We start from the raw sequence: 23,108 nt of genomic DNA on the forward strand, positions 1-23,108 counted from the left end.
AGAAAGGTGAATCTCATTGGTATGCCCTTATGTATGAATTTAGGTTGCAGTTTTCTTCCTTGTCTTTGCAAATTGCTTATCATTAATTTTCTTTTCATCTCTCCATCTCCCCCAAAACATACTGACATTTCTCTGCTGCTATCTCATCTCTTATTTTTATTTATTTTTTTAAGTTGGAGTTTCACTCTTGTTGCCCAGGCTGGAGTGCAATGGCACAATCTTGGCTCACTACAACCTCCACTTCCCGGGTTCAAGCGATTTTCCTGCCTCAGCCTTCTGAGTAGCTGGAATTACAGGCGCCCGCCACCATGCCGGGCTAATTTTTTTGTATTTTTAGTAGAGTCGGAGTTTCACTGTGTTGGCCAAGCTGGTCTCGAACTCCTGACTTCATGATCCGTCTGCCTCGGCCTCCCAAAGTGTTGAGATTACAGGCGTGAGCCACTGCGCCTAGCTTTTTTTTTTTTTTGAGATGGAATTTCACTCTTGTTGCCCAGGCTAGAGTACAATGGCGCAATCTTGGCTCACCACAACCTCTGCCTCCTGGGTTCAAGTGATTCTCCTGCCTCAACCTTCTAAGTAGCTGGAAGTACAAGCATGCACCACACGCTCGGCTAATTTTTTGTATTTTTAGTAGAGACGGGGTTTCACCATGTTGGTCAGGCTGGTCTTGAACTCCTGACAGGTGATCCACCGTGCCTGGCCTCCTCTCTTATTCTTTTTATCCTCATGGGTTTGTACCTTTCCTCCTCTTATTTTGTCATTTTTAGGTTTTTTGGTTTTTGGAATAAAGTAGAAATAAATGAGATCATTAAATTTATATTTCACCAGAAGTCCTGAATTATCTTTTTATTTTAAAAGCAATCCATTAGATATTAGAGAATCAGGTATGATAATTTCCCTGTGTAACCAAAAGTAAAGCAAACTTATTGTACACCAACTATGTAAGGTGGCAACACATTAAATGTTTTTAATTGCTTCCTTTTTCTTTTCTTTTTTTCTTTCTTTGAGACAGAGTCTTGCTCTGTTGCCTAGGCTGAAGTGCAGTGGTGTGATCTTGGCTCACTGCAGTCTTGACTTCCCAGGTTCAAGTGATTCTCCCACTTTGGCCTCTTAAGTACCTGGGACTATAGGTGTGTGCCACTCAGCTAATTTTCTTTGGTTTTTTTTTTGGAGAGATGGGGTCTCACTGTGTTGCCCAGACTGGTCTTGAGCTCCTGGACTCAAGCCATTCTCCCGTCTCGGCCTCCCAAAGTGCTGGGATTATAGGTGTGAGCCACCACACCCAGCCTGTTTTCTTTTTAAAGGTAAATATACGCACATGAAAAAAATGTAAATCTTATGAAAAAGTAAGCAGTAAAAACTATATGTTTTTTTCCACTCCATTCCCCTGTCCAACAAGTCCCTTCACCAAATGCAATAACTCTACCTGTTTTTAGGGATTCCCTCCGCTGTCTTACACTTTTTTTTTTTTTTTTTTTTTTTCAACATAAAAATGTGTGAGAAGTCTGGTCCCTTGCTATATTATATATAGAAGATATATGCAATTTAATTTTTTTTTTTTTTTTTGAAATGGAGTCGCTGTCGCCCAGCCTGGAGTGCAGTGGCGTGATCTTGGCTCACTGCAACCTCCGCCTCCTGGGCTCAAGCGATTCTCCTGCCTCAGTAGCTGGGATTACAGGTGTGTGCCACCATGCCCAGCTAATTTCTTTGTATTTTTAGTGGAAACGGGGTTTCACCATGTTGGTCAGGTTAGACTCAAACTCCTGAGCTCAAATGATCCACCCACCTCAGCCTCCCAAAGTGCTGGTATTACAGCCATGAGCCACCGCGACTGGCCCTTTCTTACACTCCTGATTATCATTTTATACACACTCTTCCCACCTCTTAACTGTATATCTTGGATACTGTAACTCATTCTTTTTCACATCCATCTTTATGTCAGAAATACACATCTTTGCATATGTGTGCAAAGAAAAATTCTAGAAGTAGAACTGTTGAAGCAAAGAACACATACACTTGTAATTAATAGTTATAGCCAAATTTCCTTCCAAGCAATTGTACCAATTTATACTTCCAGTAACAATGAATGAGAATTCCTGTTTCCTCATACTATCTCTCACCAGTGCACTATCAAAATTTTTTTGCAGCTTTCAAATTTAATATGTGAAAAATCTAGTTTCAGTGTAGTTTATGGGTATTTCTTTAATTATAGGGTTGAGTATATTTTTATATATTATGGAATCATTTGTATTTTCTGTGAAATGTCTGCTCATGTTCTTTATCATTTTTCTTTTTTGGGAGGATATTGGTATTTTTCTTTTCTTTTTTTTGAGACGAAGTCTCACTCTGCCTTTAGGTTGGAGTGCAGTTGTGCTATCTCGGCATTCGGCACTGTCTCGCCTCCGCCTCCTGGGTTCAAGTGATTCTCCTGCCTCAGCCTCCTGAGTAGCTGGGACTACAGGTGTGCACCACCACGCCCAAAATATAATATTTTGTATTTTTAGTAGAGATGAGGTTTCACCATATTGGCCAGGGTGGTCTCGATCTCTTGACTTCGTGATCCCCCACCTCAGCCTCCCAAAGTGCTGGGATTACAGGTGCAAGCCACCACGCCTGGCTGGATATTGGTATTTTAAAAATCAATTTCTAAAATTCTTTATTTAGAAAATTGTTTATTTTTTATTTGTTTATTATATTTGTTGGAAAGCTTTCCCTATAAGGTTATCATTTGATCTTTGCCTGTTTGTTTATGATACTTTTGGGCAAACAGAAAATTACAGCTTTATGTAGTCAAATTCAATGTTTTCTTTTACGGCCTTCGCTGAGATCATAAAAAAAATTCTGATTTTTTTCTAGTATTTCATTTTTTTGTTTATTTTACATTTACTTAGATGATTTATTTGGAACTTATTTTGAAGTAGGAGTGAGATAGGCATTTGGCTTTTCCCCCAATTGGTTTGCTAGCTGTCCCAAGTTGCAATTCATCCTCAATGCAAACCACATCAACATCTGTAAAAGTGTAACAAAAACACTTTATCTGATCTAAATGGAAGATTAACTGTCTCCTCGACCACTAAGGCAAGACAATTGGTTCAAGACCGTTTTGCAAGAAGTTTCATTTGTAGGTGTAGGGTACGTAATTCAAGACAGAGACTCATCATATTTGGCAATTGTATCTGAGCCCTCCCTCTCTGTTGAATTGGGAAGGGAGGGAGAGGAATTCCTGGGAGGCACCTGAAGTCTCAAACTCTACTGTAAATCCCAGGGCCTGAATAGAGCTCAGGATATAGAGCCCAAATCAGGAAAGTTGGGGAACAGGAAAGCAGAGAAAAAGCCCTGAACCAGCAGCTGGGCAGGAGATGGAGGGGAGCAGATGCAGAGGGAGGCAGGAGGCCCGGGCACCTGTGAGGAGCTGATTCTTCCAAAGTGGCAGGGATGGGGTAGACTTGCATTTCTAAGCAGTTGTGTCACAATTCTCAGGGGGATGATGGACTTTGGACTAAGCTTTTACCTCCACAAGAAGATGGGGCCAGGAATTCTAATAGCTAGTAAAGGGTAGCCCAAATCTTGGAAATAGGAACTGAAATAAGCTGTCTGAGATGATTAAATTCTGGGATAGTGTTAGTAGTTAAAAAATAAAAATATTTGCCTCTACTAACTCATACCTAAGTGTAATGGTGGGTTAGTTGGTAAATTAGTTCATTCCTTCTTCAACAAACTTTTATCAGCTACTGTGCAGAACTCCCAGAGACAGAGGGAAGAGTAAAGCACAGGTTCCTGCTCACCTGGTGCCTTTTTCTTTTTGTTTTTGAGACAGAGTTTCACTCTTGTTGCCCAGACTGGAGTGCAATGGCACGATCTCAGCTCACTGCAACTTCTGCCTCCCGGGTTCCAGCAATTCTCCTGCCTCAGCCTCCCGAGTAGCTGGGATTACAGGTGTGTGCCACCATGCCCGGATAATTAATGTATTTTTAGTACAGATAGGGTTCCTCCATGTTGTCCAGGCTGGTCTCAAACTCCTGACCTCAGGTGATCCACCCGCCTTGGACTCCCAAAGTGTTGGGATTACAGGTGTGAGCCACTGTACCTGGCGCCCTCCTGGTGCTTTTGTAGTTGTGGTCCAAGTACATTAGTGACAAGCACAGCATGGTAATGAGGACACAAAGCCAGTAAGTTCTTCACAGAGTCTATTAGAACACAAAGTGATCAAGTACTACATTCTATGGAAAATCCATATTTTCTTTTGCCTTAGGTTAAGCTAAAGTTTCTTGCAGAATTACTACTTCATTCTAGTCTGTCATAAGCTGCATGGTGTTCTTCTGCCAGGAATCTGGGGAGATCTAGTGCCACTTGGCCTTCACAGAGATTCTTAACCTGATGGGTTTCAGAATGTCATCTTAAAATCGGATGCAAATTGTATGGGTGAGGATTATTTTTTTTCCCTGGGGATAGAGTCACAGGTTTTGTTAGCATCTCAAAGGAGTCTGTGACCTCAGGATGATTAAGAATCAGTGATTTTGGCTAAGTACAGTGGTTCACACCTGTAATCCCCACACTTTGGGAGGTAGACGTCGGTAAAGAAAATAAAGAAGAATCAGTGACTTAGATTTTCTTCACTCTAATTAAGAACCTTTACCTTTTCTGTTTTTTTTGTTTTTTTTGAGACAGGGTCCGGCTTTGTCGTCCAGGCTGGAGTACAGTGGCTTGATGTCAGCTCACTGCAACCTCTACTTCCTGGGCTCAAGCCATCCTCCCACCTCAGTCTGTAGGTGTAGCTGAGACTACAGGCATACACCCTGCTAAGGGGTATACCACCACAGCCTGCTAAGGGGACCTTTATCTTAAAAATGTTTTAAAAAAAAATCCTAATCAGTCTCTAACCTAGAGATGTGCTTAGTTACTGATACCTGGTCCCTTTTAAGCCTATGTTCTTCATCCTTCTTCCAGATTCCTTTCTTCCTATCCAGAAATAGGAGTAGTACTGGGCATCAACCTCCTCTTTACTTCCCTTATTTATGTTTATTTGGCAACCCCCTACTTAATCTTAAGTATAAAGTTAGGAAGCCTTATTTATGCTTAATTGTAATAATGTGATATTATTGAGCAGAGTTGGAAATCCATACATCCAAGGCAGTCTCTCACATTTTCAGTCAAATTTTTGGTTTGGAATGCTCAACTCCAAAAATCAAGTTTAACACACATTTTCTTAGTAAACACTTTTATATGTAAGAACTTATACTCCATTTTGAAGGAGAGAGGAGGAGAGCAAGACATACATATGAGTCAAAACCAGTTCCCACCTTCATTGAGATGGGACATATTGGAAAATGCACGAAGTGCTGTGGGAATTCAGAGAGGAAGAGTGTATTTCCTGCTGGAGAGTGCAGAAAAAAAATCCGGAAGACATCGTAGCTGGGCAGCATTTCTTATCACCAGCAATGCTGTAAACCCTCCTTTTCCACATCTTCAAAATAAGGTGCTGGGCCTAGACACTGACACCTGCTCAGAAAAATTCAAAAAGTAAATGTAGGAGGAAAAATCAGCCTTTATCATAGAATGACATAGAAAGAAAGAATGGAAGCAACTAGTATAGGACAGGTTGTACAAGAACAGAAAGTAGTAAAGGAGATAAAATATTACTATTTAAATACATATGAGAAATTTTGAAAACCAATAGTAATCCAGAATCTTTGTCATCATTGCTATCATATTACTTTTAAAATTTGGTTTTAAAGCAACACAAGGCAAGATGCATATTTTCTTAAACTTTAAGAAACAGAAAAATTGTTTTGCTGGAAATATGTACAGACCCTAGGGGCTTTTCTAAAATGTCGGTTGAGAGGTATGTGTATATACTCTTTTCTTCTTACTAGATCACGTGTAATCAAGCATCTACTACTGATATGAGTCACAACTTAAATTTGTGGAGTGCTTTTAGATCAATGCTTACAAAGCAGTTTCACATTCATTATAACTCCTGTACAGTACATTAGCATAGGCTAATAATTTTCTTACTCTTTATTCTTAGGTTGAACGAGCCAAATTTTCGAGACAGCTCACGGCTTAGAGGAAGGCTCATCTAAATAAAGGCCAGCTAAAGTGACATTGCAGGGATTAAATCCTTCTCTGGCTGCCTGTGTGACCAGAAGGCTTATTTGCAAGTTTCTTCTTTCCCGGGGTTCAGATTATTAGGTCTCCAGGGCCCTGCGGCTTGACAGCAAGAGAAGCACGAAATGAAGGTCAGAGATGAGCTCCCGCAGCAGGGTCTTGAGGTCCTCCCAGGGGCATTTACACACCAGAGTGCAAGATTCTCTGGCCATCAAGGGGAATAGCAAACAGAAGCCTTTGTCCTGGGGCACAGCCACCTACCACAAAGCATCAGACTCCACGTCTGGCCAGAAAGTTCCTGGAGTCCCATCAGGGCAGTGGGTATGTAACGTGTGCCTAACTGTACAGCTAGAGCTTGCAAGTTCAATGTGAGGGAAGGTGGGAAATGACTTGAGTGAGGTGAGCAGCTCCTGGCTGGGCTGGGCAGACTCAGCTACCACGTTCACTGCCCTCCTCTCACTAAACCCGAGAGGGCGGCTGCTCAGCTCTCAGGAAGACTCTCTTGAACCCTGGGCACCTGCTGTCCTCAGTTGGCATCTCCCACCCTCTGAGCCTCTTCTGCTCCTGCACAACCTGCCCTTGATCGGTGGCTCTTTGCTGAGATGGAGACGTGAGCCCCCGTGGACGATGACTGCAGTGTATACAAATGGAGGCGGCCTGGTGAACCCCCACTATGCCCGGTGGGATCGGCGCGGCAGCGTAGAAAGTGGCTGTCAGGCCGAGAGCAGCAAGGAGGGCGAGGAAGGACAGCCCCGCCAGCTGACGCCCTTCGAGAAACTGACACAGGACATGTCCCAAGATGAGAAGGTGGTGAGGGAGATCACTCTGGGGAAACGGATAGGCTTCTACCGAATTCGAGGGGAAATCGGAAGTGGCAACTTCTCCCAAGTGAAGCTCGGGATTCACTCCCTAACCAAAGGTAGGATCCGACTTCCCAAGGGTCATCCCTGGCAGTATTGGGACCTAGTGTAGGCGCAGGGTTAGGTGGCCAGGGCTAAGGAAGCAAGTAAAGTGACCTCAGCGGAGCCCCTGCAAGGCTCACGTCCTGTGCCAGCCGCCTTCTGTGGTCTTCTCAGTTAATTTCCACAGTAAACATGTGAGGTCAATATTTTGTTTCCATTTTGCAGATAGAGAAACTGAGATCCAAAGAAGGTAAATGTATCTTCAGTTCAATCATAGAGGTTTTTGACTCCGAACACCCTTCCACCATACCATGCATATAAACCCACTCAAACATGAGAAGAATCTCTCCTCTCTGGTGAGGCCTTCGAGAAGCGGAGTGGAGTATGGCTTGGAAACAAGCCACCTCATCTCCCAAGCCCATATTTACAGTTTCCATTTATATTTGTGTCTCAGTGACAATGGCACAGTGCAGCACAGGAGACCCTCCGGATGGGCATTGTCTCTGGAGAGCGGGGTCCAGTTTCCCTTCCATTCAGAGGCTGCTACTTCTGTCATATTTGAGAAAAAGGGATTTGATCTCAGGACCTTTTCTGTTCAGTCCACCCTGTCCTAGCTCTCATTGTTTGGCTCCTCACTCCACATTTGCTTGGCTACCGGATACTCTGAGATTCTGGACTAGCAGTGCCCAGCACTTTGGCCTCAGGGAGAAACCATATGGAGAGCCCAGCACCCTTCTGCTGCTCCGACCCCACTGTGGGCACTGCCCCAACTTAGCAGAGTCTGGGGATTATCATAAGGGACTTACAAGACGGAAAAAGAACACTTTATGACTTGGCATAATTTACTGAGTCCTAAAACCCATGGACTCTACCGTCTCCCGAGAGTCCCTGATTGACATTTTCTCTGCTTGGACTCAGTCAGCCACCATGTCTCCAAAGCCTCTCTTTTCTTATATTAGAGTTGTCTTTTGCTTCCTTTTCTTCTCCAACCCCCAATCCCATGCCCCTCCAATCCCTTTGGTTGGCCTTTATAGAAAAAGCTCCACACACATGTGTGCATACATGTACCTCCCCCCGGCAACTGACCCACACACTCCCAAGTCACTGGAGTTTCACATCTTCTGTACTCTTGTTCTGAAGCCTGTATATCTGGGTTCATGTCTTCACATCTTGGCTACTCTACTTACTCATCTGGGTAAATTACAGTACTTGTCTGAGCCTTAGATACCTCACTTATAAAATGTAGCCAATAACCATGCTTACTTCATAGGGTATCATAAGGATTAATAAGTGCTCAACAAATGTTAGTTAGTGGCATCATTTTGCAGTTGCTTAATAAGCCTTGCCTTGCCTTTGTGCAACCGAAGATCAACTAAAGTATCTTTATTGGAAGTTCATTCCTGCCCATCCCAATACACAAACTGAGATCAATGCAGCTGCCATGCCCTACAGCCATAGTTTTCAACTGACTGCACGTTAGAATTACCTGGGAAGGTTTAAAAGAGAATTAGAGCCCAGAACTCACCCTCAGAGCTTTTGATGTGATTGATCTGGAGTGGGACTGGGCATGGGTAGTATTTGAAAACTCTCCAGGTGATTCTAACTAACATGTAGCACTAAGAAATACTTGTCTACAGCAACTTGCACATACTTCAGACAGCTTTTAAAATAGTACTTTCTTGGTAGTTGCCACAAATGGATAATCCAAGTATTATTTGTATTTTAAAATCATTATGAGGTATTGTGTCAGGTTTCCATGCCATGTTTAACTTTCAAATTTCATTTCACTTGAGAGAATATTCATTTATTATTCATTTAGGTGAACAATAGAAGCACTATATTAGGCCTTGGGGGATATAAAGATGAAATAGATACAGCCTTCATCCTCCAGGATAAGGGAAAAGAAGAGGTGTACAAATAAGTATAATACAAACCAGAATTTGAAAAACATAGAAGAGAAAAGCTATGAACTTAAAGGAAGGAAAGAGACTCTTCCACCTTAGGAATACGGTGAAAGGCTTTAAGTGAAGATCAAATTTGAGATACACCTCAATGAAGGATAAGATTTGGGATAGGCAGTGACTATAGGACAGAGGAGGGTTAGGGGTTAGCTAGAGGAGAATGTGAGCAAATGCATTAATGTAAGGAAATGACATATATAGTACAGTTACCCTAACAGTAGGGGAAGTAGGGTAAAGGGCTGGAAAACTTAGCTGTGGCTGAATCATAGGGGACTTTGAACATTATCCAAGGATTTTGGATTGTTTTTCTTACAATGAAGACTTTAAAATTTTTGTAATTAGAATTGGGCTTTTGGAAGGTTAACCATATAGTGATGAGAATGAAGGCTGAAAAACAAGAGATGCAGGAGACAGGGAGCTATCAGGAATCTATGGTGATGGTCCAGCCACAGGGAAGAATATCCTGAGCTAGGTGAATGTCAGTCAAAATAGAAAAGAGGAAGGAGCTGGCCATGCCAAAGAGAAGAATCTGGAGGATTGGTGTGTTAGTCAGTGTTTTCCAGAGAAACAGTACCAACAGAAAAGAGAGAGAGAGAGAGAAAGAGAGATTAAGAGAGAGAGAGAGATTGAGAGAGAGAGAGACATTTACAAGGAACTGGCTCACACAATTATGGAGACTGCCCCCAAGATCCACAGTCAGCAAGCTGGAGGCGCAGGAGAGCCAGAGGTGTAAGTTCCAGTCTGAAAACCAACAGACTCAAGACCCAGGAAGAGTCATGTTCAGCTTGAGTCTGAAGGCCGAAAAAGACCAATGTCCCAGGTAAAGGCAGTGAGGCAGAGGCAGTTCCCACTTACTCAGTCTTTTTTTTAAAAAAATTAATTGTTTAATTAATTATTTTTGAGACTGAGTCTCGCTTAGGCTGGAGTGCCTATCCTCCACCTCCCAGGTTCAAGTGATTCTCCTGCCTCATCCTGAGTAGCTGGGATTACAGACATGAGCCACCTTGCCCAGCTAATTTTTTATTATTTATTTATTTATTTATTTGAGACAGAGTCTCGCTCTGTTGCCCAGGCTGGAGTGCAGTGAGATCTTGGGTCACTGCAAGCTATGCCTCCCAGGTTCATGCCATTCTCCTGCCTCAGCCTCGCGAGGAGCTGGGACTACAGGTGCCCGCCACCACGCCAGGCTAATTTTTTGTATTTTTAGTAGAGACGGGGTTTCACCATGTTAGCCAGGATGGTCTCAATTGCCTGACCTCGTGATCTGCCTGCCTCGGCCTCCCAAAGTGCTGGGATTACAGGCGAGCCACCGTGCCCGGCCCTTACTTAGTCTTTTTGTTCTATTCAGGTCTTCAACTGAGAAAACACCTGCACAGACACACCCATAATAATGTTTAACGAAATGTCAGGGCACTACGTGGTCCAGTCAATTTGACACATAAAATAAACCATCACAGTTGGTAACTGATTGGATGTAGAACTGAAGATGGAAGGATGGAAGAAGGCAATGGCCTTGCTTTAGTTGACTGTGTGAACCAAAACAAGGGTGATGCCTTTAATAGGAATAGGAGAGAGAGCAGATTTGGGAGGGAAAAAGATGACTGAAAACAGACATCCAGAAGGAGCTGTCTACTGGGCATGCTCCAGTCGTGGACATGGGCATGAGGTCAGAACAGGATTTGCATTAAGATGATTGTGGAAATGGATGCAATCACTGAAGGAGACTGTGGAGAAGGGTGACGAGCAACCTTTTTACACTTAGTAGCTAGTTCTACATCCTAGTTGACATTTTATGTATGGATTTTTGTTTTTGGTTTTGTGTTTTTTTTTTTTTTTTTGAGACGGAGTCTGGCTCTGTTGCCCCTGCTGGAGTGCATATACGAGCAATCTCAGCTCACTGCAAGCTCTGCCTCCCAGATTCACGCCATTCTCCTGCCTCAGCCTCCTGAGGAGCTGGGACTACAGGCACCCACCACCACGCCCGGCTAATTTTTTGTATTTTTAGCAGAGACGGGGTTTCACCATGTTAGCCAGGATGGTCTCGATCTCCTGACCTCGTGATCTACCCACGTCGGCCTCCCAAAGTGTTGGGATTACAGGGGTGAGCCACCGCGCCCGGCCGGATTAGTTTTAAATATGCTAGTGGAATAATTCACTGTTGCTTCATGAACACTATGATTTTTCAATGTCATTATAGATATTTTTCGATATCAGTATATATGTGTATATATTATCCATGTATGTGTATTTATTATCTATACTCTCATCTTTTAAAGAGGACATATTGTTTCACATATAGCTGCAGCATAAATTCTTTAATTTAGCCACTATTGGTTAACATTTGGACCATTTCTAAAGTTCTGCTGTTAGTTATAATGCTACAGAGATTATTCTTTTCTATACTTCTTTGCATATACGTATGTTTTCTCTCAGCATACATTCCTAGAAGTTAGCTGTCTTGGTCAGAGGGCGTGCATTGAAAAATTTTAACACATAACACCCAAAGAGCAGCTTTTGAATCCTTACTCATAGAGTACATCTATCTGCAATTCAAATCTCATACGGACCAATGTTGCTTTTCAGTAGTCTAGAGCCAGCATGAAAGACAAGATAAAACACATAGGGCGATGAAAGGCCAAAAATCGAGACAGAAGATGTGATTTGGAAGGTTACAAGAGAAGTTGGATAAAGCCAAACAAGGAGAGTAATTTAGAAAAAAGTGTCCAATGCTGCAGAAGGGTCACAGAGCTACAGTCTGAGCAAAGCCTACTGCACAAGTGTGGGTTCAGATGTTAGATTCCAATAGAAGGGAAGCAGGATGGGACAGTAGGAAAAGTGGGGACTTGGGGACCAGACAAATTTATCTGGAATACTCATTCAGTAACTTATAGGCTTCTCACTCTAGGCATATTAATCTCTTCGGTCCTCAGTTGCCTCAGCTGTAAAATAGAGATAATGGTTTTTAGAATTGTTGGGGAAATTGGAAATAATGTATGTGAAGTACATGACATATATACCACATATGTACCACTCAAAATGGTAGCTGTCATTGCTATAACTTTACTTTTTAATTAAACTTATTTCAAAGGGTATTTAATGTTATTACAATAACAAAAAACCAGTATCACTTACTATTAATAGAAGGTGATGGTAAAAATAAATATAATGCAAACAAATTAAAAAATATTAAAGGAAAATTACCAAGTAACAAAGTAATTTTTAAAACATGCTAACAATCAATCTCAGACTTTCTCTTTGCCTTAATTAGGAGAATTAGAGGAGAGCTGAAATGGGAATCCTGTTTTAATGCTGTGATTCAGTGCTATTTAAGGCTGTTTCCATGCCCTAAAATCATTTCAGTCTCGTGAGTCTTAAAGGTTCCACTTTGGGAAGCACTGACATCATCTAGTTCTCCCATGTTTTACAAATGAGGAAATGGAGACTCAGATGAGGCTGTCCCAAGGTTTAGAACCTGTTCACAGGAACTCACATGGAAGGAGGTGTATTGAGTACAGGAGAATTCTATGTACCCACAGCAGGGAAGTAGGGCTGGGTCTTAAGATGATATTCTTTCGATCTTCACTTTCTCTGGGGCTGTGTGCTTTCTCATTTCTACTTTTCTTGATGAATTTGTTCCATCCTTGTACCTCTTTCTGCAAAATGGTTTTCCACACTTAATTATCAGAAGGTATATATGGCCAAAAATGGTTGTTGCCAGTCCCACAGCTACATAAACTCTCAGCGTTATTGACCATCTCCATCCCATGTGTTTCATTCTGTTTCAGTTCAAATTTTAAAGAGATATATATACTTGATTACTAGCCAGTTGACGAGGAGCTACCTTTGAGTCAAGGGCATGCCCATGTCAGTGAGCTGTAGCCCTTTGAGTCACGTGGGCCACTACTGTCTCAGCAGAGCCGAAGGTCCAAAGAAGTGTCTCTGAGAAGGGAGAAAATTGACAGACATATCCACCATAGAGACATTAGCTAGCTAAGCTGAGAAGTTTCTACAAGCTGGGAGCAAAACAGTGTCCAATTCTGTAGACAGGATATTATGTGAAAGGACAGAAAAAAAAGGTGGAATAATAATTGGTGTTTATATACTGACTTCTCGGGTTCCAAAGACTTCTTGTCTGTTGTATTACAAAATTAACTTCATACTTGTCCCCATGAGTTTCAGAGAGCATGGCATTTTCCTGCTGTGTGGGTGTGAGTGGGTGCCTTGTGTGGCCTCACTGACATGCCCTCCTTACACCTAACCTGCTACAGACTAGCTCTGTTTTCAAAGAGACAGTCTCACCCGCTGGTTCTGGGACAGTGTGTGCAAAAAGGGCAGGAAAATAGTGGTTTGTACATATATGGCCCCTCACCAAACCAACTTGCCCAGAATTGTCATCAGCTTTTCTAGGAATATAAGGACAGTTTGAATAAGATAATAGAGGAGATTCCCAGGAAAGCAGACAGTTTCAATGCCAGGAGCAGCTCCCAGGACAGTAGTCTAAAAAGTTAAAAAAAAAATAAAGAAATACAAATCACCAAGTACTCTGAATCTCTACAAAGGAGGCTCCAATATGGGTTCCTGCTGGCCGGGGTTTATTTTTATAGCTCACAGTTTGGAATTCCCTTGTGCTCTCCAAGCTGATAGGGAAGGTTGAGAGTCATCATGAGCCCCCTTTTAGGTTGATTAGAAATTTCTCATAAGAGATGATGCACTTGGCTTCTGAATATTTTATGTCCCATCTGTTGTTACAAACAAAAGAAGTGGCAGTGGATGTGGGTGTTTTATTTCTGTTGCTGCCCTTCCGACTTCTTCCTTCTGTTACTCTAGTCTCATGTTTCTAGGACCCTTTCTTCCTCCCACTTTACTTATCTATTTGTCTATTAATTCATTCTTTCCTTCCTTCCTTTTTTTGTTTTCTTTTGAGGAAGAGTTTTGCTTCGTTGCCCAGGCTGGAGTGCAGTGATGCGATCAAAGCTTACTGCTGCCTTGGACTCCTGGGCTCAAGTGACTCACCCACCTCAGCCTCCCAAAGCACTGGGATTACAGTGTGAGACACCGTGACTGGCCTTCATTCCTTTATATATATATGTGTGTGTGTTTATGTATATATATGTTTATGTGTATATATCTGTTTATGTATATATATAGTTTAATGGAAGCAGACAGGAAACAATTGATAGGTACTGTCCACAGTAAGGCAGCAAGAATGTGCTTACCTGTGCCCAGTGAATCCAGGAAGGGTCTATTGAGCAGGAAAGGCTTGCGATGGGTCTTGAGGTCTGAGGAGCAATTTCACAGGAGAAGGGGGAATGAGAACTCCAGAAAGAGAGATAGGGTGTAAAGTACATAGAAGCATGAACCAGTGTGGGGAGTATTTGGAGATTTAAAAGTAATTCAGCAAAGCTAGAGCATGAGGTGCACCCACAGAGTCATGGGAAAGAGATAAGGTGGTTGGGGCTTGATCATGGAAAATCTTCTTGGATATCTGGATTTTGTCATTTAGGTATTGGAAAGCTATTGAAGAGCTTTTTTTTTTCTTTCTTTTTTTTTTTTTTTGAGATGGGGTCTTGTCCTGTCACCCAGGCTGGAGTGCAATGGCATGATCTCGGTTCACTGCCACTCCGCCTCCCAGGTTCAAGCAATTCTCCTGCCTCAGTCTCCCGAGTAGCTGAGATTACAGGCACACGCCACCACAGTTGGCAAATTTTTTTTTGTATCTTTAGTAGAGATGGGGTTTCACCATGTTGATGAGGCTGGCCTCGAACTCCTGACCTCGTGATCTGCCCACCTCTCCCAAAGTGCTGGGATTACAGGTGTGAGCCACTGCACCCAGTCGTTGGGGAGCTTTAAGCAAGCCATCAATGCAAGTGATTCATATAATTTTATTTCAGTGCGGAATGTGAATTGGAGAGTAAGGAGAGTCAAGGAAGTCAGAAAAAAATGTTAGTCAAATGATCCAGATGGATGATGATGTTCATCTCAACTAAGGAGAAGTGGCAGTGAGAACGGAGAGAAGGGGATGCATTTGAAAAATGTCTTAGGATATTGGAAAACCTTGTGATCAATGGCATGGGTGAAAGCAGCACTGGACATAGGAGAGGAAGAATTGATGATGACTCCCAGTTTCCAGTTTTAGTGCCTTACCAGTAAATAATTACAGGAGAAGTGGATTTGAGAGTAAATTTTTGGAAGTACTGACCTGGAGGTGTATGGAATTCATGAAATGAATGGGTCTAGCAGCTTTATTGGAGCCCAAGGGAAAGTATGATATGTAAAGATTTGCGGCTTAACAAACTCTGGAATGTAGTGAAAATCTTGGGAGTCCTAGTTACAAGCTCCTTGGTGTCAGATGTTTTATCACATTGATCCTTAAAGTTCCTTCATGTGTGTTATAAATAATAAACCCTCGACAAATATTTGGTGATTAAGTTAGTATAACTTCTCATGAAAAGCCAGGAGTGGTGGAGGAAGAAATATTCGAGGGAGCAATGCATAGCAGCACCTTCTGGTAGGTGTTGTATGCTATGATCTCCCTGGAGGACAGGGCTGGAGCACGAACTCAGTCTGTAGCAGAGCTGCATAAAGATAGCCCAATGGTTTTGTCTTGTTTTGCTTTTTCTAGAGATGAAGTCTCAACTCTGGTTGTCCAGGCTGTTCAAGAACTTCTGGGCTCAAGCAATCCTCCTGCCTCAGTTTCCTAAGTAGCATGGGGGACAGCTATGCACCACTGCACCTGGCTGCTCACTGGTTTTAAAAAAGTGATTCTCCCCTCTTGAATACGTTCATTAAAACAGCAATTTGAAATTGTATTTTCTTACTTTAAAAATGGTTAGTGATTTTGCGAATTCACCCTAAAAATAAATCATATATTGGAAACACTATAACCAAAAAAATGTTCATTGTTGTGTTATTTATAGTGTTGAGAACTAGTAATACCTTATGGGATCCAATGATATAGGAATGGTCAAGTAAAGCATATACACTGGACAGAAGATTCCATAGCCATGAGAAATCATGATTGTGAAGACTCTGTGGTAACATGGAAGATGGGCAGGACATGAGAGTAAGTGAAAAGCCAGGTGCAAATCGAGTGCACACTATGATGATAATATTCTGGGTTTTTCAGTGAGATTATTCATTCAACAAATACTTGTTGAGCACCTACTATGCAACAGCCACTATTCTAGGGACTGGTGATACAGCAGTGAGCAAAATAGACAGCAATCTCTGTCCTTATGGAACTTACACTCTAGTGAGAGAGAAGGCAGACAAAAATAAATGTGTAAAATATTTATTGTATTATGTAGTGATAAGTGATAAGAAAGAAAAGAGGGCCAGGCGTGGTCGCTCACACCTGTAATCCCAGCACTTTGGGAGGCCAAGGCGGGCGGATCACGAGATCAAGAGATGGAGACCATCCTGGCCAACATGGTGAAACCACGATTCTACTAAAAATACAAAAATTAGCTGGGCATGGTGGTGTGCACCTTTAGTCTCAGCTACTTGGGAGGCTGAGGCAGGAGAATCGCTTGAACCCAGTAGGGGGAGTTTGCAGTGAGCCAAGATCGTGCAACTGCACTCCAGCCTGGTGACAGAGCCAGACTCCTTCTCAAAAAAAAAAAAAAAAGAAAGAGCAGGAGGGGAGATAGAAAGCATTGAGGATGACAGTTTTTAGATAAGTTGGCCAGGATAGCCTTACTGAGAGGTGATATTTAAACTGAAAGAAGTGAGGGAAATGGCTATGCATGGGGGACCTCCATCAAGCAGAAGGCATAGCAGGCGTAAGAGTGCCCAGATGGGAGATGCCTGCAGTACTCTTGAAACAGCTGAGGGGAAAGGGCAGAGAGTAACAGGGAACAGATTGTGGAGGACCAAGTTTGTCAAAGTAAGGAGTTTGGCTTTTCCTGGAATTTCACAGGAGCCATCAGAGGGAACCAGGGATTTCACAAAGGGAACCAGGGATTTCCTGGGATTTCACAGGAGCCATCAGAGGGAACCAGGGAGTGACATGATCTGGCTTATGCTTTAACAGGATCACTCTGGCAGCTTTGTTGAAAATAGACACAGAAGGCAGAAAAGGAGAGATCAGTTAGAAGCCTCTTGTATTAATCCAGGCAAGAGATAAAGGTGGTTTGAACTAGGAAGGTAGCAGTGGAATGCTGAGAAGTGGTTGGAGCTTGGCGGTATTTAAAAGGTTAAAGATAGCAAGACTTGCTAACAGATTGAAAGTGGAATATAAAAGAGAAAAGTCAAATACTCAAAAGGTTAGGTAAACACAAGAACAGTTTACATTGACTGCAATGGGGAAGATTGTAGGAGAAGCAGGTTTGGGTCAGGAGAAATCAAGAGCTCAGTCTTGAGCATGTTATGTTTGACATGCCTATTACACATTTATGACACTACAGAGCAGACATTGTGAGTGCCTCTGTGTCCCCTTGGGCCTTACCATTTCAGTGCTTGCAAGATTGACTTTCAACTGCTAGTCTCTCTGTCTCTCTGCCTCTGGGCTTTCTCTAGCCACTGGAGCCTACTCTGCGTGTATGGTAGCCCAGAAGTACAGAATGCACTTCCTGGTGGAGTGGCCAGCAACCACTGACTGGTAGGAGTTAATGTAAAAATACTCCAGTTCTCTCACTCTCCTAACAATGAAATTAAGGCATAACTCTTAGCAGAATTTACTGGACACTTGTTTAATAACACCCTCTATGGGCTGCCTTTCTTGTCTCACTTCCCCATTCTTCTACTAGGGTTTTCTAGGATCACGCTCCCTCACAAACTGCTTGCACTTGAAGCTCTGCCTCAGAGTCTGGCTCTGGCCGAACCCAAACTAAGACAACACCCAAGTGGGCAGAGTATTTATGCATATAGAATCACCAAGGAGGTGATTGTAGAGAAGAAGTCTGAGGACTAAGCCTTCAGGTATCTAACACTGAAAAGGAGGCTAGGGAGATGAAAAGGAGGATAAAGAGTTGAAAAGGAGGCTAGGGAGATGAAAAGGACACAGCTAAGAAGTCTTAAATGAAGTGGCGAGAAGTAGGAGAAAAGTCAGAAGTGTGGGTTGTCCTAGAAACCAAGTGAAAAAGGTAATTTTAAGAGGAAGATTGAAGCCTGAGAACTGCTCACTGATTTTATCAATTTGGAGGTCATTGGTGACCCTAAGGAGGGCATTTTTAGTAGCGTTATCTCTTGGGTTCAAGAGAAGATAATGAGGGGAGAATTGGAGACAGTAAAGTGACCAACTCTTTTCTTTTTTTTTTTTTTTGAGACGGAGTCTCGCTCTGTTGTCCAGAGTTGGATGGACTGCAGTGGTGTGATCTCGGCTCACTGCAAGTTCCGCCTCCTGGGTTCAAGTGATTCTCCTGCCTCAGCCTCCTGAATAGCTGGGACTACAGGTATGTACCACCACGCCCGGCTAATTTTTTGTATTTTTAGCAGAGACAGGGTTTCACCATCTTAGCAAGGGTGGTCTTGATCTCCTGACCCGCCTTGGCCTCCCCAAGTGCTGGAATTACAGGCGTGAGACACTGCGCCTGGCCTTGACCAACTCTTTAAAGGGGTTTTACTATAAAGAGAATGAGAGAAAGAGGTCTAATGCTAGAGGGGGAAGTGGAGTCGAGAGAGGCTTTTTTGTGATTTTTTTATAACTTTTTTTTTTTTTTTTTTTAAGCCTGGCATGGTGGCACATGCATATAGTCCGCAGCTGTGCTGGGAGGATTGCTTGAGCCTAGGAGTTCAAATCTAGCTTGGGAAACATAGCAAGACCCTGTCTTTAAAACCAAAACTCAAACCAAAAAAACCACACACATATAACCTTTTTATGTTTAACATATATCAATACCAAAAAAGTATAAAAATCATAAGTATTCATTTCATAAGTATCCATGGGTAATATTCATTACCCATGGAAGCGCCACCAACATCAAGACAGAGAACACTTCTGGTACTCAGAGCGCTGCCCCCGCCTGCTCACCATTCTCCATTCTATTCTCTACATCCTCATGTGTAACCACTATTCTGACTTCTAATACCACAGATTACTTTTGACTGTTTTAAACTTTACATAATGGAATCATCCAATACGTATTCTTTTGTCTTACTTCAATTATCCAATTTTAAGTTTGTGACTACCATCCATACTATTTTATGTAGTTTAGATGTTTCATGCCCATTGCCATATATACACTGGCATTCATTGTATGAATGTACCACAATTTATTTATCCATTCAACTGTTGATGATGTGACTAATTTCCAGTTTGGGGCTATTATGAATAATGTTGATGTGAACATTCTAGTACAAGTCTTTTGGTAAACTTTTTTTTTGAGGCAAGATGTTGCTTTGTCACCCAGGCTGGAATGTGTGGCACAATCACAGCTCACTGCAACCTTGACTTTCTGTATTCGAGTGATCCTCCCACCTCAGCCTCTGGAGTAGCTGGAACCACAGGGGCATGCCATTATGCCTGGCTAATTTTTTAAATGTTTTGTAGATGTGGGGTCCTGCTATGTTGCCCAGACTGGTCTCAAACTCCTGGGCTTGAGTGATCCTCTTGCCTCAGCCTCCCAGAGTGCTGGTATTACAGGTGTGAGCCACTGAGCCTGGCTTGTATGCATTTTTATTGGGGAATTTTTACTTATAAATTTTTTTTCAATGAGTTTTGGGGTACAAGTGGTTTTTGGTTACAAGGATGAACTGTATTCTGGTGAAATCTGAGATTTTAGTGCACCTATCACCTGAGTAGTGTACATTGTACCCAATACATAGTTTTTAATCCCTCACCCCCTCCTACCTACTCCTTCTAAGTTTCCAGAGCCCATGTCTTTTCATACACATAGCTTAACTCTCCTTTCTAAGTAAGAATACACAGTATTTGATTTTCCATTCCTGAGTTACTTCACTTGGAATAATGGTCTCCAGCTCCATCCAAGTTGCTGCAAAATACATTATTTCATTCTTTTTCATGGCTGAGTGGTATTCTATGGTATATGTACCAGGTCTTCTTTACCTACTCATTGGTTGGTTGGCATTTAGGTTGGTTCCAGATCTTTGCAATTGTGAATTATGCTGCAATAAACATATGCATGCAGGTGTTTTTTGATATAATGACTTCTTTTCCTTTGGGGAGATACCCAGTAGGGGATTGTTGGATTGGTAGATCTACTTTTAGATTTAGATTTTAATTTACTTTTAGATTTTAGATTTAGAAATCTCCATTCGGTTTTCCATAGAGGCTGTACTAATTTACATTCCCACCAGCAGCGTATAAATGTTCCCTTTTCACCACATTCATGCCAACAGCTAGTGTTTTTTGACTTTTGAATAATAACCATTCTGGCTGGGGTAAGGTGGTATCTCACTGTAATTTTAATTTGGATTTTTGTGATGATAGTGATGTTGAGTGTTTTTCCACGTTTGTTGACCATTTGTATGTCTTCTTTTGAGAAATATTTATTCATATAATTAGCCCACTTTTTGATGAGATCTTTTTTTGTTTGTTTGTTTGCTAATTTGTTTGAGTTCCTTGTAAATTCTGGATATTAGCTCTTTGTCAGATACATAATTTGCAAATATTTTCTCCCATTCTGTGGGTTGTCTGTTTGCTTTGATGATTAATTTTTCTGTTGTGCAGAAGCTTTTCAGTTTAATGAGGTCTCATTTATTTATTTTTGTTTTTGTTGCATTTGCTTTTGGGGTCTTAGTCATAAATTCTTTATCTAAGTCAATGTCCAGAGAGGTTTTCCTGTTTTTTTTTTTGTTTTTTTGTTTTTTTTTTTCCTGTAATTTTTGTGGTTTCAGGTCTTAGATTTAAGTCTTTAATCCATATTGAGTTGATTTTTGTATAAGGTGAGAGGGATCCAGTTTTATTCTTCTACATGTGGCTATCCGGTTTTCCCAGCAACGTTTATTAAATAGGGTGTCCTTTCCCCAATTTATGTTTTTGTATGCTTTGTTGAAGATCAGTTGGTTGTTAGTTTTAAAAAAAGAGGAAAATCTATGAGTCTTTTGAAGGAATCTTTAGGGTTTTCTAGGTATAGGATCATATCATCGGCAAACAGAGGTGGTTTGACTTTTCCCTTTTCCAATTTAGATGTCCTTTATTTCTTTCCCTTGCCTGATTGCTCTGACTAGGACTTCCAGTACTATGTTGAATAGAAGTGATAAAAGTGGGCATTCTTGTCCTGTTCCAGTTCTCAGGGGGAATGCTTTCAACTTTTCCCCATTCAGTATGATGTTGGCTTTGGGTTTGTGATATATGGCTTTTGTTATTTTGAGTTATATTCCTTCTATGCCTAGTTTGTTGTCATTGTTTTTGTCATAAAGCAATGCTGGGTTTTGTCATGACATTGTTTTGTCATAGAGCAATACTGGATTTTACTGAGTGCTCTTTCTGCATCTATTAAGATGATCATATGGTTTTGTTTTTAATTCTGTTTATGTGATTTATCATATTTATTGACTTGAATATATATATATTTTTGCAGATTTTTTTATTATTTTACTTTAAGTTCTGGGGTACATGTGCACAATGTGCAGGTTTGTTACATATGTATACATGTGCCATGTTGGTGTGCTGCACCCATTAACTCGTCATTTACATTAGGTATATCTCCTAATGCCTGTCTCTTATACACATCTAGATGTGTATAAGAGACAGGCATTGAATCTATAAATTACCTTGGGCAGTATGGCCATTTTCAAGATATTGATTTTTCCTATCCATAAGCATGGAATGTTCTTCCATTTGTTTGTGTCCTCTTTTATTTCGTTGAGCAGTGGTTTGTAATTCTCCTTGAAGAGGTCCTTCACATTCCTTGTATGCTGGATTCCTAAGTATTTTATTCTCGTTGAAGCAATTGTGAATGGGAGTTCACTCATGATTTTGCTTTCTGTTGATCTGTTATTGATGTATAGGAATGCTTGTGATTTTTGCATATTGATGTTGTATCCTGAGATTTTGCTGAAGTTGCTTATCAACTTAAGGAGATTTTGGGCTGAGACAATGGGGCTTTCTAAATATACTATCACGTCATCTGCAAACAGGGACAATTTGACTTCTTCTTTTCCTAATTGAATACTCTTTATTTCCTTCCATTGCCTGATTTCCTGGCCAGAACTTCCAACACTATGTTGAATAGGAGTGGTGAGAGAGGGCATCCCTGTCTTGTGCCAGTTTTCAAGGGAACTCTTCCAGTTTTGGCCCATTCAGTATGATATTGGCTGTGGGTTTGTCATAAGTAGCTCTTATGATTTTGAGATACGTCCCATCAATACCTGGTTTATTGAGAGTTTTTAGGATGAAGGCTGTTGAATTTTGTTGAAGGCCTTTTCTGCATCTATTGAGATAATCATGTGGTTTTTGTCTTTGGTTCCATTTATATGCTGGATTACATTTATTGATTTGTGTATGTTGAACCAGCCTTGCCTCCCAGGGATGAAGTCAACTTAATCGTCATGGATAAGCTTTTTGATGTGCTGCTGGATTCAGTTTGCCAGTATTTTATTGAGGATTTTTGCATTGATGTTCATCAGGGATATTGGTCTAAAATTTTCTTTCTTTGTTGTGTCTCTGCAAGGCTTTGGTATCAGGATGATGTTGGCCTCATAAAATGAGTTAGGGAATATTTGTCTTTTTCTATCGATTGGAATAGTTTCAGAAGGAATAGTACCAGCTCCTCTTTGTACCTCTGGTAGAATTTGGCTGTGAATCTGTCTGGTCCTGGACTTTTTTTGGTTGTTAGGCAATTAATTATTGCCTCAATTTCAGAGCCTGTTACTGGTCTATTCAGGGATTCAACTTCTTCCTGGTTTAGTCTTGGGAGGGGGTATGTGTCCAGAAGTGTATCAATTTCTTCCAGATTTTCTAGTTTATTTGCATAGAGGTGTTTATAGTATTCTCTGATGGTGGATTCTATTTCTGAGGGATCAGTGGTGATATCCCACTTATCATTTTTTATTGCATGTATTTGATTCTTCTCTCTTTTGTTATTTGTCTTGCTAGCAGTCTATCAATTTTTTGATCTTTTCAAAAAACTGGCTCCTGGATTCATTGATTTTTTATTTTTAAAGTTTTTTTTTGCATCTCTATCTCCTTCACTTCTGCTCTGATCTTAGTTATTTCTTGCCTTCTGCTAACTTT

General features: G+C 41.4%; 1 protein-coding gene across 1 annotated transcript in view; it reads left to right on the forward strand.

Moving 5' to 3' along the window:
- Window positions 1–23,108, forward strand: part of NIM1K (NIM1 serine/threonine protein kinase) — a 112,390-nt gene that overhangs the window by 65,447 nt on the left and 23,835 nt on the right. The window contains exon 2 of the mRNA XM_011966584.1: window positions 6,029–7,027. Coding sequence (XP_011821974.1) covers window positions 6,736–7,027 — 292 coding nt within the window. The 5' untranslated portion in view covers window positions 6,029–6,735. The remainder of the gene's footprint in view (window positions 1–6,028; window positions 7,028–23,108) is intronic.

Source organism: Mandrillus leucophaeus, unplaced genomic scaffold (assembly GCF_000951045.1).
Source record: "Mandrillus leucophaeus isolate KB7577 unplaced genomic scaffold, Mleu.le_1.0 Scaffold119, whole genome shotgun sequence".
Taxonomy (NCBI): Eukaryota; Metazoa; Chordata; class Mammalia; order Primates; family Cercopithecidae; genus Mandrillus; species Mandrillus leucophaeus.